The 17563-nt window shown below is 47.7% G+C and overlaps 1 protein-coding gene across 2 annotated transcripts in view; it reads left to right on the top strand.

The window, feature by feature from the left end:
* The window catches only part of LOC134205723 (zinc finger protein 1), a 116005-nt gene that overhangs the window by 45525 nt on the left and 52917 nt on the right, over positions 1-17563 (top strand). For both annotated transcript variants that reach the window (XM_062681264.1, XM_062681265.1), the window contains exon 3: positions 5240-5806. In XM_062681264.1, coding sequence (XP_062537248.1) covers positions 5240-5806 — 567 coding nt within the window. The remainder of the gene's footprint in view (positions 1-5239; positions 5807-17563) is intronic.

Raw genomic sequence — 17563 nt, 5'->3', positions numbered from 1 at the left:
AGGCCTGAGCTCTTGGAAAGGAGGCTCTGAGCCTCTTGAAAGGAGGCCTCCAGGCCTCTTGAAAGGAGGCTTGAGGCCTCTTGAAAGGAGGCCTCCAGCCTCTTGAAAGGAGGCTTCTGAGCTCTTGAAAGGGAGGCTCTGAGCCTCTTGAAAGGAGGCTCCTGAGCCTCTTGAAAGGAGGCTTGAGCCTCTTGAAAGGAGGCTTCCGAGCCTCTTGAAAGGAGGCTTCTGAGCCTCTTGAAAGGAGGCCTGAGCCTCTTGAAAGGAGGCTGGAGGCCTCTTGAAAGGAGGCTCTGAGCCTCTTGAAAGGAGGCTTGAGGCCTCTTGAAAGGAGGCTTCTGAGCCTCTTGAAAGGAGGCTTCTGAGCCTCTTGAAGGAGGCTTCTGAGCTCTTGAAAGGAGGCTTCCGAGCCTCTTGAAAGGAGGCTTCCAGAGCCTCTTGAAAGGAGGCTTCCAGGCCTCTTGGAAAGGAGGCTGGAGCCTCTTGAAAGGAGGCTTCTGAGCCTCTTGAAAGGAGGCTTCCGGGCCTCTTGAAAGGAGGCTTCTGAGCCTCTTGAAAGGAGGCTTGAGCCTCTTGAAAGGAGGCTCCAGCCTCTTGAAAGGAGGCTTCCAGGCCTCTTGAAAGGAGGCTTCCGAGCCTCTTGAAAGGAGGCTTTGAGCCTCTTGAAAGGGAGGCTTCTGAGCCTCTTGAAAGGAGGCTTCTGAGCCTCTTGAAAGGAGGCTTGAGCTCTTGAAAGGAGGCCTGAGCTCTTGAAAGGAGGCTTCTGAGCCTCTTGAAAGGAGGCCTGAGCCTCTTGAAAGGAGGCCTGAGCCTCTTGAAAGGAGGCCTGAGTCTTGAAAGGAGGCCAGAGCCTCTTGAAAGGAGGCTTCCGAGCCTCTTGAAAGGAGGCCTGAGCCTCTTGAAAGGAGGCCTCTGAGCCTCTTGAAAGGAGGCTTCTGAGCCTCTTGAAGGAGGCTCTGAGCCTCTTGAAAGGAGGCCTGAGCCTCTTGAAAGGAGGCTTGAGCTCTTGAAAGGAGGCTTCCGGAGCCTCTTGAAAGGAGGCTTCTGAGCCTCTTGAAAGGAGGCTTCTGAGCCTCTTGAAAGGAGGCTTCTGAGCCTCTTGAAAGGAGGCTTCTGAGCCTCTTGAAAGGAGGCTTCTGAGCCTCTTGAAAGGAGGCTTCCAGGCCTCTTGAAAGGAGGCTTCTGAGCTCTCTGAAAGGAGGCTTCTGAGCCTCTTGAAAGGAGGCCTGAGCCTCTGAAAGGAGGCTCTGAGCCTCTTGAAAGGAGGCTTCTGAGCCTCTTGAAAGGAGGCTTCCGAGCCTCTTGAAAGGGAGGCTTGAGCCTCTTGAAAGGAGGCTCTGAGCCTCTTGAAAGGAGGCTTCTGAGCCTCTTGAAAGGAGGCTTCTGAGCTCTTGAAAGGAGGCTTCTGAGCCTCTTGAAAGGAGGCTTGAGCCTCTTGAAAGGAGGCTTGAGGCCTCTTGAAAGGAGGCTTCTGAGCCTCTTGAAAGGAGGCTTCTGAGCTCTTGAAAGGAGGCTTCCTGAGCCTCTTGAAAGGAGGCCTGAGCCTCTTGAAAGGAGGCTTCCTGAGCCTCTTGAAAGGAGGCTTCTGAGCCTTCTGAAAGGAGGCCTGAGCCTCTTGAAAGGAGGCTTGAGCCTCTTGAAAGGAGGCTTCTGAGCCTCTTGAAAGGAGGCTGGAGCCTCTTGAAAGGAGGCTTCCGAGCCTCTTGAAGGAGGCTCTGAGCCTCTTGAAAGGAGGCTGGAGCCTCTTGGAAAGGAGGCTTCTGAGCCTCTTGAAAGGAGGCTTCTGAGCCTCTTGAAAGGAGGCTTCCTGAGCCTCTTGAAAGGAGGCTTCCAGAGCCTCTTGAAGGAGGCTGAGCCTCTTGAAAGGAGGCCTGAGCCTCTTGAAAGGAGGCTTCCTGAGCCTCTTGAAAGGAGGCTTCCTGAGCCTCTTGAAAGGAGGCTTCCTGAGCCTCTTGAAAGGAGGCCTGAGCCTCTTGAAAGGAGGCTTCTGAGCCTCTTGAAAGGAGGCTTGAGCTCTTGAAAGGAGGCTTCTGAGCCTCTTGAAAGGAGGCTTGAGGCCTCTTGAAAGGAGGCTTCCGAGCCCTCTTGAAAGGAGGCTTCTGAGCCTCTTGAAAGGAGGCCTCTGAGCCTCTTGAAAGGAGGCTCTTGAAGGCCTGAGCCTCTTGAAAGGAGGCCTGAGGCCTCTTGAAAGGAGGCCTCCTGAGCCTCTTGAAAGGAGGCCTCCTGAGCTCTTGAAAGGGAGGGCCTCCAGGCCTCTTGAAAGGAGGCCTGAGGCCTCTTGAAAGGAGGCTTCTGAGTCTTGAAAAGAGGCTTCTGAGTTCTTGAAAGGAGGCTTCCTGAGCCTCTTGAAAGGAGGCTTCTGAGCCTCTTGAAAGGAGGCTTCTGAGCCTCTTGAAAGGAGGCTTGAGCCTCTTGAAAGGAGGCTGGGCCTCTTGAAAGGAGGCTTCTGAGCCTCTTGAAAGGAGGCTTCTGAGCTCTTGAAAGAGGCTCTGAGCCTCTTGAAAGGAGGCTTGAGCCTCTTGAAAGGAGGCTTCTGAGCTCTTGAAAGGAGGCTTCCAGGCCTCTTGAAAGGAGGCCTGAGCCTCTTGAAAGGAGGCTTCTGAGCCTCTTGAAAGGAGGCTTTGAGCCTCTTGAAAGGAGGCTTCCAGGCCTCTTGAAAAGGAGGCTTCTGAGCCTCTTGAAGGAGGCTTCTGAGCCTCTTGAAAGGAGGCTTCTGAGCCTCTTGAAAGGAGGCTGAGCCTCTTGAAAGGAGGCTTCTGAGCCTCTTGAAAGGAGGCTTCTGGAGCCTCTTGAAAGGAGGCTTCCGAGCCTCTTGAAAGGAGGCTCTGAGCCTCTTGAAAGGAGGCTTCTGAGCCTCTTGAAAGGAGGCTCTGAGCTCTTGAAGGAGGCTTCTGAGCCTCTTGAAAGGAGGCTTCTGGAGCCTCTTGAAAGGAGGCTCTGAGCTCTTGGAAAGGAGGCTCTGAGCTCTTGAAAGGAGGCTTCTGAGCCTCTTGAAAGGAGGCTCTGAGCCTCTTGAAGGAGGCTTCTGAGCCTCTTGAAAGGAGGCTTCCTGAGCCTCTTGAAAGGAGGCTTGAGCCTCTTGAAAGGAGGCTCTGAGCCTCTTGAAAGGAGGCTTCTGAGCCTCTTGAAAGGAGGCTTCTGGAGCCTCTTGAAAGGAGGCTTCCTGAGCCTCTTGAAAGGAGGCCTGAGCCTCTTGAAAGGAGGCTTCTGAGCCTCTTGAAAGGAGGCTTCTGAGCTCTTGAAAGGAGGCTTCTGAGGCCTCTTGAAAGGAGGCTTCTGAGCTTGAAAGGAGGCTTCTGAGCCTCTTGAAAGGAGGCCTCTGAGCCTCTTGAAAGGAGGCCTCTGAGGCCTCTTGAAAGGAGGCCTGAGCCTCTTGAAAGGAGGCCTCCAGGCCTCTTGAAAGGAGGCCTCCAGGCCTCTTGAAATGAGGCCTCTGAGCCTCTTGAAAGGAGGCCGCCGAGCCTCTTGAAAAGAGGCCTCCGAGCCTCTTCAAAGAGGCCTCCGAGCCTCTTGAAAGGAAACCTCCGAGCCTCTCGAAAGGAGGCCTCCAAACCTCTTGAAAGGAAGATACCGAGCCTCTCGAAAGGAGGCTTCCAGGCCTCTTGAAAGGAGTATTCTGAGCCTCTTGAAAGGAGGCTTCTGAGCCTCTTGAAAGGAGGCTTCCGAGCCTCTTGAAAGGAGGCTTCCGAGCCTCTTGAAAGGAGGCTTCAGAGCCTCTTGAAAGGAGGCTTCCGAGCCTCTTGAAAGGAGGCTTCCGAGCCTCTTGAAAGGAGGCTTCCGAGCCTCTTGAAAGGAGGCTTCCGAGCCTCTTGAAAGGAGGCTTCCGAGCCTCTTAAAAGGAGGGGAAAGTGGGAAACGTCTCACTTCTCACTGTAAAAGTTAGAAATGAGGAGTTAGAGTTCTAACTTTCACATTGACAAACAATCATTTCGACCAAGCGGCATTTTCGACCAAATGACCCTTTCTACCACATGGCCATTTTTTCAAACGGCTTTTTCGGCCGAATGTCGCTTTCGGACAAATGACACTTGCGGTTGAACCGTTTTCGGGTAATAACCGTTTTGACCAAACGTCGAATTCGACAAAATAGCCTCCGGCCGAATGATTTTCGCCCGACGTTTCGGCCTTTTATGTTGGCCTTTTTGAAGGGTGAAACTGTCAATTGTCGTGCAAAACAAAACTCATCGCTTTGACTAAAAATGACAGAGAAAGCCAAAAATTCCCACAAGTTTGTTGGAGTTTTACTCCGGAGCGATATCATCTTCTTCTTATTGGCATTACATCCCCACACTGGGACAGAGCCGCCTCGCAGCTTAGTATTCACTTAAGCACTTCCACAGTTATTAACTGCTAGGTTTCTAAGCCAAGTACCATTTTTGCATTCGTATATCATGAGGCTAACACGATGATACTTTTATGCCCAGGGAAGTCGAGACAATTTTCAATCCGGAAATCGCCTTGACCGGCACCGGGAATCGAACCCAGCCACCCTCAGCATGGTCTTGCTTTGTAGCCGCGCGTCTTACCGCACGGCTAATGAGGGCCCCAATGGAGCGATATCAGCCAATGGTAAATCGGCACACAAGAACTCAGGGATGCCAATTACCAATGATTCTGTCAAGACAAGAGGTTTCTTCAAGTGGAATGATGACGTTCACTACAAGGAAAAAAGGATATAAGACAGATATTCTGGAAGTAATTCAAACTGATGTTCAAGGACCAATAGAAGAAGCTTCACTTGCTAGGAGCCAATTTTACATCACGTTCATTGATGAAAAACTCAAACGAACTTTTCCGGAATTTTGATTTCAATTTCATTTAATCAATGGCACAAAGAAATCATTCGATTTGCGTAACTTTTTATCTGCAATGTTTCAGATCAGTTCTTATGTGCCTAAAAAGTAGTATCTTCAAGACTTCCTGAGCTGTGGTTGTCTCGTACGTAATAATAGTTTTTCCGTTTCATGAATTAAAGGATTTTTGTTTTAGCTTTTTATTCTTCAATCGCTATCGGTTCAATCGCTTTTCTTTTGGGTTGGACAGCAAATCGACAAGTGACAAGTTTCAGTCAAAATGCCATCATTTTTTTCTACACGCTTAAAATTTTTGAAACAACAATGCAGCTAACTTTTTCATGTACAGACTGTACTAATTCACCATTAGGCGTGCTCGCACCCTAATTCCACGTCTAAATATCTAATTAATTGTCTTTCCTCTACCCCCAATTTCTCACCTGCAGGCACTGAAAGACCACATCGACAACGTGCATTCCATGATCAAGCAGGAGCACCATGACTCGGCGACGCCCTCCCCGCCACTATCGGCGTTCTATCAGCAGTCGTCGTTCCAGCCAATAGGTAGCCACCAGTCGCTGCCGTCGCCACCTGCCTCTACCTCGACGCTCGAAAATAGCCACTGCAACGAGCCGACCTCGCTGGCGACTAATGGCAGGAGTAGTAGTAGTAACAGCCACAGTAGTAGCAGCAGCAGCAGCAGTAGTAGCAGTAGTTGTAGTCGAAGTACCTCGGCAGGTGGTCTTGGTCTCGGTGCCAGCACCGCTGCCGCAATCGCCGACGAAGGTGGGCGGTCTATTAGCCCGACGTACAGCAACAGTAGCAGTATTGGTGGGGGAAGCAACTGTGGTGGGGCCGTCGTCGGTGGAGTCCACCACGGCATTGGTGGCACCAGTGCCAGGAGCAGCAACGACGGTGGAGAACCCTACGCATGCTTACAATGCTCCGCCTCATTCCCAAATCGTGACTTACTCGAAAAGCATGAGCTGATGCATGTACCTAATGCTCTGGTGGTAAGTTGCCCTTCCCTCTTCTATGCTTCTATTCCTCTACACACCTGCCTGGAATATTATTTCGCATTGTACTCTCTACGCGCCTCCTCGAGCGCTTTTTTCACGGAGACATTTTTTTCCCCATTTATCGACCTGAGAAATCACTCCGACGGATAGGGACCGAAGAAGGCCAAACGCGAAGGAAAGAGTTCACTTGTGTCGGTCGGTAGCGCGCGTTATCTTCTCTCGAACACCGCTGCCCTCTCTTCATGTCGTGTTCTCACGACCGATTCGCTTTCTCACACCAGCGAGAAGCAAGCAGCAAGTTAATTCTATATAAGGTGTTTCCCATTACGTTGCTCACGCTCTTCGCGGCCCGCCGCCTCTGGACCCAACCAACCGGTGTGGTGCACACCTTGACATGGTTTGTGAACTTTATATACCCCGTCTCACGCTCGGATTCGTTAAAGTTTGAACGCCTGACGAACCATGGGTACGCAAGATGGCTTCGTTAAGTTAACAAATTGTTTTACTCGTTGTTTACCATCGCAAAACATCTCCGCAATCGCTATCAAAACTTGAGCGCAGTCTTCCTTGTTGCATTGTTTCTGATTATTTGTTGTTGCGAAAAACGGAGTTGTTCTCGAAAGTTACACATCATGAGCGCTTCACTGCTCCCGCCCGATGCAGCTGCATCAGGAGATGAGGTACGGAGACGGAAAAGATGCACCACAGAGTGCACTGTACATGAACACTCTGAGAGAAGAAAACCACCTTGTAGAAGACATTCCGTTCTTCGCACGGGGCGATTCTTGTCTCCGGCAAGACTGCAAGTGAAACGCAGACAGACAGATATACAGATAAAACTACATGGATGGTCCAACAGCAGCAGCACTCGGTTGCTACATCTTCGGTCGATTCTTACGTTTAGTTCAGGGAAACAACAAGAAGGGTCATAACCAGGGTAGTGGGAAAAAATAAATAAAAATAGATTGATTCACGTAACGGTGATTGCTTTCTTTCTCACATTGAAATACATTACCCGGTTCAATATCTCAGGGTTCAATGCCTTCTTGGACCTCTAGAAGCTTTGCCAAGGCACTTCTAGACAGAGGTATTTCAGAATAAAAGGCACATTTTTTTATAAACTCCCCTTTGTAAGACAAAAAGACTTCCTGTCTTAAGGACATGCATGGTTTGCGTTAAAGGAAAAGATATTTTAGTTACTAGATAAAGATTGTCGCTGTCGTCGCTGTCCGGAACATCTTTTGCTGGCGAGGATAGGGGAGTTAAATGTCAAAGAAGGAAAATCCATACGATTTGACAGGTATGTACCACACATGTTTCGGACAACAGAACAAAGGGAACCGAAGCGACAATCTTTATCTAGTAACTAAAATATCTTTTGTTAAAGGCAATGAAAACTGCTGTCAAACCATTATTTTATGGTTTCGGTTCACTTCGAACCCGATTGTACCACTTTCCAATGCACCAAGGAGCATGAGACAGTCAAAATGAAACGAGAATGATGATGGGAATTAAGTGAAATATGCACTCATACACCCAGACGGACCGTTTCAGCAGCGGCAGTGTCAGTGGCAGTAGGACTCGTCTTCTCCTTCGAGGAGGTACCTACTACTTGCGCTTGGAGTTTCTTTTCAGTTTTTCAGTTTTTTTTTTGCTCTTGTCCGTGAAGTTTCTGTTGAACCGATGGGTTTTAGTTCTTGTTTTGCTCGCTCTCGTGAAGCGGATCATCATCATCATCCGCGTATGCATATGTAGGTATCTATCTATCGGTTCACTACACCACACCGTCGTCATCCAGCGCGTCCATAGCCGCGCATTGCTTGAGGATGGGACAACCAGCTGTGTGGATGATATCCACACCAAACCGTACCGGCTGGGACACAAAGACAGATGAGCCAAGCATCGAGGAAATTAATTAAACATTTCCATGTACAAGATAAATTAATTTCAACAACTAATTCTGCGTTTGTGTTGTCGCGCGAAGAATGAAGTCAGCTATGGGACGTTCAAGTGGATCGGTAGTTGAGGACCACGAATGGAAGATCATTGAGATTGTTTATAGATTTATCGTTGCAAATTGTCCAATTCTATTCACGACCCGAAATTTAAAAAATGAAAACACTGAAAATCATTTCTTGTGAAAAATTGTAAAAATGGTTTAATTAAGAGAATGTGTTCTTAAAAGTGGGACACACAAAAACAATCGCAAAAAAAAAATTTGAAATCAAACTTTCTGCGATAAAACTTCAACATTAATATTATTATATTTTTGATCCATTACTTTACTGGGTATCCTTTTCATAATTGAAGCCAATATCTGCTGTCAGCTTTAGTTATTTTAGAAGTCTCGCATCAATGATGGCTCAAAAGTTCCCTAAACGAGCCACTAACTTCACAAAAGTCTAATATCAATTGCAGAATGCAAAATCTGGCCAGCGTTTTCCGTCCATCAAATCGGTGAAGTGCAGAATGTTCATTCGGAGGCTTTTGTTAAGGTAAATTTGCTGTCCCATCTTGTCCCACTTATCAAAGGCTTATCCAAAAAAAGCTTTTCAGATATTTCGACCATCTTCGTCTTCCTTCGAATTTCCTTGGGACATTCCGTTGAATTTCCACGGGAAAGTCCTGCGCATGTCCACAGGAAATTCCTTCGAATTTCCACGGGAAATTCCTTCGAATTTCTACGAGAAATTCTTTCGAATTTCCACGGGAAATTCTTTCGAATTTCCGAAGGGAAATTCCTTCGAATTTCCGAAGGGAAATTCCTTCGAATTTCCGAAAGGAATTCGAATTTCCGGAGGGAAATTCCTTCGAATTTCGAAGGAAATTCCTTCAATTTCGAAAGGGAAATTCCTTCGAATTTCCGAAAGGGAAATTCCTTCGAATTTCCGAAAGGGAAATTCCTTCGAATTTCCGAAAGGGAAATTCCTTCGAATTTCCGAAAGGGAAATTCCTTCGAATTTCCGAAAGGGAAATGCCTTCGAATTTCTGAAGGGAAATTCCTTCCAATTTCCGAAGGGAAATTCCTTCGAATTTCCGAAGAGAAATTCCTTCGAATTTCCGAAGGAAATTCCTTCGAATTTCCGAAGGAAATTCCTTCGAATTTCCGAAGGAAATTCCTTCGAATTTCCGAAGGAAATTCCTTCGAATTTCCCAAAGGAAATTCCTTCGAATTTTCTTGGGAAATTCCTTCGAATTTCCTTGGGAAATTCCTTCGAATTTCCTTGGGAAATTCCTTCGAATTTCGAAGGAAATTCCTTCGAATTTCGAAGGAAATTCCTTCGAATTTCGAAGGAAATTCCTTCGAATTTCCGAAGGAAATTCCTTCGAATTTCGAAGGAAATTCCTTCGAATTTCGAAGGAAATTCCTTCAATTTCCGAAGGAAATTCCTTCGAATTTCCGAAGGAAATTCCTTCGAATTTCGAAGGAAATTCCTTCGAATTTGAAGGAAATTCTTCGAATTTCCGAAGGAAATTCCTTCGAATTTCGAAGGAAATTCCTTCGAATTTCGAAGGAAATTCCTTCGAATTTCGAAGGAAATTCCTTCGAATTCCGAAGGAAATTCCTTCGAATTTCGAAGGAAATTCCTTCGAATTTCGAAGGAAATTCCTTCGAATTTTCGAAGGAAATTCCTTCGAATTTCCGAAGGAAATTCCTTCGAATTTCGAAGGAAATTCCTTCGAATTTCGAAGGAAATTCCTTCGAATTTCGAAGGAAATTCCTTCGAATTTCCGAAGGAAATTCCTTCGAATTTCCGAAGGAAATTCCTTCAATTTCGAAGGAAATTCCTTCGAATTTCCGAAGGAAATTCCTTCGAATTTCGAAGGAAATTCCTTCGAATTTCGAAGGAAATTCCTTCGAATTTCCGAAGGAAATTCCTTCAATTTCGAAGGAAATTCCTTCGAATTTCCGAAGGAAATTCCTTCGAATTTCGAAGGAAATTCCTTCGAATTTCCGAAGGAAATTCCTTCGAATTTCGAAGGAAATTCCTTCGAATTTCCGAAGGAAATTCCTTCGAATTTCCGAAGGAAATTCTTCGAATTTGAAATTCCTTCGAATTCGAAGGAAATTCCTTCGAATTTCCGAAGGAAATTCCTTCGAATTTCGAAGGAAATTCCTTCGAATTTCGAAGGAAATTCCTTCGAATTTCCGAAGGAAATTCCTTCGAATTTCCGAAGGAAATTCCTTCGAATTTCGAAGGAAATTCCTTCGAATTTCGAAGGAAATTCTTCGAATTTCGAAGGAAATTCCTTCGAATTCCGAAGGAAATTCCTTCAATTTCGAAGGAAATTCCTTCGAATTTCGAAGGAAATTCCTTCGAATTTCGAAGGAAATTCCTTCGAATTTCGAAGGAAATTCCTTCGAATTTCGAAGGAAATTCTTCGAATTTCCGAAGGGAAATTTCTTCGAATTTCCGAAGGGAAATTCCTTCGAATTTCCGAAGGGAAATTCCTTCGAATTTCCGAAGGGAAATTCCTTCGAATTTCCGAAGGGAAATTCCTTCGAATTTCCGAAGGGAAATTCCTTCGAATTTGCGAAGGGAAATTCCTTCGAATTTCCGAAGGGAAATTCCTTCGAATTTCCGAAGGGAAATTCCTTCGACTTTTCACTGGAAATTCCTTCGAATTTCCGAATTTTAACATTCAAAAGGGAAAATTTCTCCAAATTTCCACGCGATATTGTTCTCATGAAAAAGGAAAATATTTAAAACTTCCCTTACAAAACATTTCATTCTAGCGTCCTGATTGTTTGATGAAAATATTGAAAAATATAGAATTCTAATATTGGAACGATCTCACCAATGTCAAGTTCTTTCTTTTTTCGATTAAACGTGGTAAAAAAACACTCACTTATCCGGAACAATTTCGTTTCAAAAACTCATTTTCAACTGTTGCATATATGGCGCCCAAAAACCACCAATTCTATCGCCTATTATCGAAAAACGCACATGACGAACAAAATTAACCACCGAACAACCCTTTCCGGTCGTCACACATATCCCAGCGGCTCGAAACTGAAACTATCGCAGCATCAAGGCGGTACTTTCATCGCTGTAATTAACAATTAATTTCAACTTTATTTATACACACACACATACGCCCACACAAACCGAAAAACAAAGCCCTCAACGGTTCAACAACACATAATGAGCCGACTGAGCGCGGTGGTGAGCGTATGTTGCGTCCCATTTGCGCCTGCAGGGTAGGCACGTAGAAAACCGATCAACTCGACGGGGCTGCCACCGCCGAGTTGTGGCAATGGATAATTGCCATTAATTTAATTTTATTTTAATTTAATGAATCCGTATCAATTGCCGTATCGAACTGTGCGCTTCTGGTGATGGGGCTGGCAAGTACCTTGCCCTGTAAATGTTTAGTTTGCGTTGGTCGGGCCACCTCGCGCCCCATTGGACGAAATCGCGCTCGCCGATCGCCATATTTGTTTGGTTTCCCTACCTCGCCCCTCCTCCTGTATGTGTGAAAGTCGCTGGGCGAACTCGAGCTCATAGGAACTCGTCGCCGTCGTCGTCGGTCGCGGAAGGAGTACTCGCGCGTGGCTGTAAACGCTCGATTGGGCGCTAATCGTTTGTCACGCTTGTACTGCTTCTCGTCTAGCTGACGGGGGACTGGGCCGCGCTTGATGAGCACCGGGCGGGGAGAGTGCTTCGTTGCCCCCCAACCAGTCAGTCAGTCAGCCAGTTCGTTCGTCCATCGGTCGTCAACTATAAAACGAAGCTGCCAGTCGCCACAGCACAGCGCTGGCAAGATAGGCAATCAGCGATGCGATACGAATCAAATGAATGCGGATAATTGCACGTGGCTTCATGGCGCTTCACCCCGCGCTGTTCTCAAGTTTGGATAAGGCTTGCGTCTTCTGCGCCCTGACGATGATTTATGCTGACGACTTCTGCGGTTTCACCTAGTAGGCCATGATTGTGCAGAATCGAACGGGTCTACTGAGGAACGCATTTGTAACATGTCTTGACTTTTTGAAACGCCATGGCACTATTGTCTTTTAGGACGTCGTAGCTGTCATCCGGAAGCATGGAAATAAGTGTATTGTTAAATTAATGTTAGATCTAATTATACGTTGAAACCCGAATAATGATTTGTGTTTCGGATGGCTACAACTGAAATTTAAATGATCTGCATTTACATTGGCGCCCGGCATTTGAATAGTCATGTCTCATTGGTTCTTATACGTCGTATCAACAAAAGTACATTTCATAAAATAAAAAAACAAGTCGTATCTCACACGTAAACCTAACGACCGACCCAATGAACGAAGAGAAAGCGACCATTGTGAGAAAACATTCTTTAGATGTTGCATTCTACCAACGAACCGTTGAAACCCAATGCGACATCCTAACCGACGATACACCGAAAAAAAAGCAACGAACGAGAACACACTACGGCGCGCGATAACGATACAAAGATTTATTACTCTTCGCCATAATTTGTGCGGTCGACTCGCCAACAACCACCGTTGTTCGCTCTGCCTTGGCCGAAAAAAAATATCTTAGGAATGTTTGCTTTTTTTCTTGCTCACAACTGTCCATCGCAACTAAAATCTCTAAGAGTTTTACGACGATGACGACGGCGGCTCTAAACGCTTCCCGGATCACTAACCGAGCGAGCATAACTCGCCGAAATTACCCCAAACTTATCGAAACAAAGTGTCAATTCTTCGTCAACCTTCGCCTCCCTTTGCCTTGTGATGGAACCAACCCAACTACGCACTATTATCGTTAAAAATGATTTAAATTTCCTGTCCATCCATCCAGCCGCCAGCCCAGCTATACAGGCAACTCATTCACGACCGGCCATGCTCATGAGTCAGACTCGGGGTGATTATTTGAATGTGATGGCTGACTGACCGAAAAAAAAAGTATTTCGTTCGCCCAATTCGTCAGGGCCATATTTCCTTCGGCTTCATTGCGTGTTTGCAATCACCCTCACACTCTCACAGGCGAAGCCATTCGAATCATTTTCGGTAGATATAGGTACGGTGCTTTCGCTTTTACGAAGAACCAGGGCGGGCACACTTGGACCCGCCCGTGCCTGTCCGTTATCGCCGTCTACGTTTCGTCTCGTCCACCGGAGCAGATCCGCACCGAGAACAAACAGTTTGATTCACATAAAAATCCCTTAAAAATTGATGGCTGATGTTTCATGAGTGCGGCGTGCGGGGCGCGGCACACAAAATATTAAGAAGAATGTCAAAAAACGCATTTCAATATTTTGCGCTTCGTTATGCTCATGAGCGGGGGTGTACGTACAGGTTCGTGGTCTGCTCTTCTGAACATTTCCATCAACCGCGTCCGTTCGATTTCGTTCAACGAAAAACGAGAACAATAATCGTTTTGTGCCAGCACTGACAATAATTTAAGGTGATGATTACTTTCAGTGTGCGGCATGCAGACCGAGATGAAATGGCTCATGATTTGTTTTACAGCTGAATGCATTCAATAAATGTTCAAACTCGACACCTTTTTATGACGGAAATAAGTTCAAAGTAGATTCTTCACACTAATGGGGCAGTGCACCGAATGAACTTAACGAAAATATTGACGTTTGAGATGTGCCGAATGAGGCATTTCATCAAATGAACTTAACGAAGGTGTTGGTTGACGTTTGGGAGGTGCCGAAATTAATTTCAAATGAACTTAATGTAGGAAAAAGTGTTCGACACTGCTCAAACGTCAAAACCTTCGTCAAGTTCATTCGGTGTACAGCCGAATTGAACAAATTTTAATAAATGTTGTTCATTTCAAATGAACTTCGAATCGATTCCGAATGGAATCCTGCTCGATTCCGAATGGAATCCTGCTCAGATTCCGAATGGAATCCTACTCAGATTCCGAATGGAATCCTGCTCGGATTCCGAATGGAATCCTGCTCGGATTCCGAATGAAATCCTGCTCGGTTTCCGAATGGAATCCTGCTCGGATTCCGAATGGAATCCTGCTCGGATTCCGAATGGAATCCTGCTCGGATTCCTGCTTGGATTCCGAATGAAATCCTGCTCGGATTCCAGAAGAAATCCTACTCGGATTCGGAATGGAATCCTGCTTGGATTCCGAATGGAATCCTGCTCGGATTCGGAATGGAATCCTGCTCGGATTAGGAATGAAATCCTGCTCGGATTCGGAATGGAACCCTGCTCGGATTCGGAATGGAATCCTGCACAGATTCCGGGTGGAATTATGCTCAGAAATCCTGCTTGAATTCCGGAAGGAATCCTGCTCGGATTCCGGAAGGAATCCTGCTCGGATTCCGGAAGGAATCCTGCTCCGATTCCGGAAAACAACCTGCTTCGATTCCGGAAGAAATCCTGCCTGAGTTCTGGAAAGAATCCTGCTCAGATTCCGGAAGGAAGCCTGCTCGTGTTCCGGAAGGAATCCTGCCTGGATTCCGAAGAAATCCTGCCCGGATTCCGCAAGGCATCCGGAAGGAATCCTACTTGAATTCTGGTAGGAATCCTGCTTGATTCTGGAAGGAACTTATTCCCATTCCGGAAGGATTCCTGCTCCGATTACGGAAGGAAACTTGTTCAGATTCCAGAAGGAATCCTGTTCGATTCCGGAAGGAATCCTGCTCAGATTCCGGAAAAAATCGTGCTCAGATTCCGGAAGGAATGCTGCTTGATTCTAGAAGGAATCCTGCTTGGATTCTGGAAGGAATCCTGCTTGGATTCTTGAAAGAATCTTGCTTGGATTCTGGAAGGAATCCTACTTGGATTCTGGAAGGGATCCTGCTTGGGTTCTAGAAGGAATCCTGCTCGGATTCCACAAGGCATCCTGCTCGGATTCCGGAAGAGATCCTGCTCGGATGCCGGTAGGAGTCCAGCTCGGATTCCAGAGCGTATCCTGCTCGGATTCCGGAGCGAACCCTGCTCGGATTCCGGAAGGAATTCCGCTCGGATTCCGCAAGGAATTCTACTCGGATTCTGGAAGGAATCCTGCTCGGATTCCGGTAGGAAACCTGATCGGATCGCGGTAGGAAACCTGATCGGATCCCGGTTGGAATCCTGCTCGGATCCCGGTTGGAATCCTGCAAGGATTCCGGAACGAATCCTGCTCGGATTCCGGATGGAATCCTGCAAGGATTCCGGAACGAATCCTGCTCGGATTCCGGATGGAATCCTGCTCGTATTCCGGATGGAATCCTGCTCGTATTCCGGAAGGAATCCTGCTCGTATTCCGGAAGGAATCCTGCTCAGATACCGGAAGGAATCCTGCTCAGATTCCGGAAGGAATCCTGCTCAGATTCCGGAAGGTATCCTGCTCAAATTCCGGAAGGAATCCTGCTCGGATTCCGGAAGGAATTCTGCTCGGATTCCAGAAGGAATTCTGCTCGGATTCTGGAAGGAAACCTGATCGGATCCCGGTTGGAACCCTGCTCGGATTCCGGTTGGAATCCTGCTCGGATTCTGGTTGGAATCCTGCTCGGATCCCGGTAGGAATCCTGCTCGGATTCCGGATAGAATCCTGCTCGGATTCCGGATAAAATCCTGCTTAAAATCGGGATAGAATCCTGATCAGATTCCGAATGGAATCCTGCTCAGATTCCGGATGAAATCCTGCTCGGATTTCGGATGGAATCCTGCTCAGATTCCGGATGGAATCCTGCTCGAATTCCGGATGGAATCATGTTCGGATTCCGGATGGAATCCTGCTCGATTCCGGATGGAATCCTGCTCGATTCCGGATGGAATCCTGCTCGGATTCCGGTAGGAATCCTGCTCGGATTCCGGTAGGAATCCTGCTCGGATTCCGGTAGGAATCCTGCTCGGATTCCGGTAGGAATCCTGCTCGGATTCCGGTAGGAATCCTGCTCGGATTCCGGAAGGAATCCTGCTCAGATTCCGGAAGGAATCCTGCTCAGATTCCGGAAGGAATCCTGCTCAGATTCCGGAAGGAATCCTGCTCAAATTCCGGAAGGAATCCTGCTCGGATTCCGGAAGGAATCCTGCTCGGATTCCGGAAGGAATCCTGCTCGGATTCCGGAAGGAATCCTGCTCGGATTCCGGAAGGAATCCTGCTCGGATTCCGGAAGGAATCCTGCTCGGATTCCGGAAGAAATCCTGCTCGGATTGCGGTAGGAATCCTGCTCGGATTTTGGAAGGAACCTTGCTCAGGTTCCGGAAGGAATCCTGCTCGGATTCCGGAAACAATCCTTCTCGGATTCGGGAAGCAGTCCTGCTTCGATTCCGAAAGCAATCCTGCTTGGATTCCGGAAGAAATCCTGCTCGAATTCCGAATGGAGTCTTGCTCGGATTTGGAATGGAATCCTGCTCGGATTCCGGAAGGAATCCTGCTCAGATCCCGGAAAGAATTCTGCTCGGATTCCGGAAGGAATCCTGCTCGGATTCCGGAAGGAATCCTGCTCGGATTCCGGAAGGAATCCTGCTCGGATTCCGGAAGGAATCCTGCTCGGATTCCGGAAGGAATCCTGCTCGGATTCCGGAAGGAATCCTGCTCGGGTTCCGGAAGGAATCCTGCTCGGGTTCCGGAAGGAATCCAGCTCGGATTCCGGAACGGATCCTGCTCAGATTCCGGAAGGGATCCTGCTTGGATTCCGGAAGGAATTCTGCTCGGATTTCGGAAGGAATTCTGTTCGGATTCCGGAAGGAATTCTGCTCGGATTCCGGAAGGAATTCCGCTCGGATTCCGCAAGGAATTCTACTCGGATTCCGCAAGGAATTCCACTCGGATTCTGGAAGGAACCCTGCTCGGATTCCGGTAGGAAACCTGATCGGATCCCGGTTGGAATCCTGCTCGGATTCCCGTTGAAATCCTGCTCGGATTCCGGTTGGAATCCTGCTCGGATTCCGGTTGGAATCCTGCTCGGGTTCCGAAAGAAATCCTGCTCGATTCCGAAAGGAACTTGTTCGGATTCCGAAAGGAATCCTGCTCGATTCCGGAAGGAATCCTGCTCGGATTCCGGAAGGAATTCTGCTCGGATTCCGGAAGGAATTCTGCTCGGATTCCGAAAGGAATTCTGCTCGGATTCCAGAAGGAATTCTGCTCGAATTCTGGAAGGAAACCTGATCGGATCCCGGTTGGAATCCTGCTCAGATTTCGGTTGAAATCCTGCTCGGATTCCGGTTGGAATCCTGCTCGGATTCCGGTTGGAATCCTGCTCGGATTCCGGTTGGAATCCTGCTCGGATTCCGGTTGGAATCCTGCTCGGATTCCGGTTGGAATCCTGCTCGGATTCCGGTTGGAATCCTGCTCGGATTCCGGTTGGAATCCTGCTCGGATTCCGGTTGGAATCCTGTTCGGGTTCCGGAAGGAATTCTGTTCGGATTCCGGATGAAACCTGCTCGGAATCCGGTTGGAACCTGCTCGATTCCGGTTGAATCCTGCTCGGATTCCGGAAGAAATCCTGCTCGGATTCCGGAAGGAATCCTGCTCGGATTCCGGAAGAAATCCTGCTCGGATTCCGGTAGGGATCCTGCTCGGATTCCGGTAGGAATCCTGCTCGGATTCCGGTGGGAACCCTGCTCGGATTCCGGTTGGAATCCTGCTCGGATTCCGGAACGAATCCTGCTCGGATTCCGGAACGAATCCTGCTCGGATTCCGGAACGAATCCTGCTCGGATTCCGGAACAAATCCTGCTCGGATTCCGGAAGGAATCCTGCTCGGATTCCGGAAGGAATCCTGCTCGGATTCCGGAAGGAATCCTGCTCGGATTCCGGAAGGAATCCTGCTCGGATTCCGGAAGGAATCCTGCTCGGATTCCGG

This window comes from Armigeres subalbatus, chromosome 1 (assembly GCF_024139115.2).
Source record: "Armigeres subalbatus isolate Guangzhou_Male chromosome 1, GZ_Asu_2, whole genome shotgun sequence".
Lineage (NCBI taxonomy): Eukaryota > Metazoa > Arthropoda > Insecta > Diptera > Culicidae > Armigeres > Armigeres subalbatus.
This window is presented reverse-complemented; position numbering and strand designations above follow the sequence as displayed.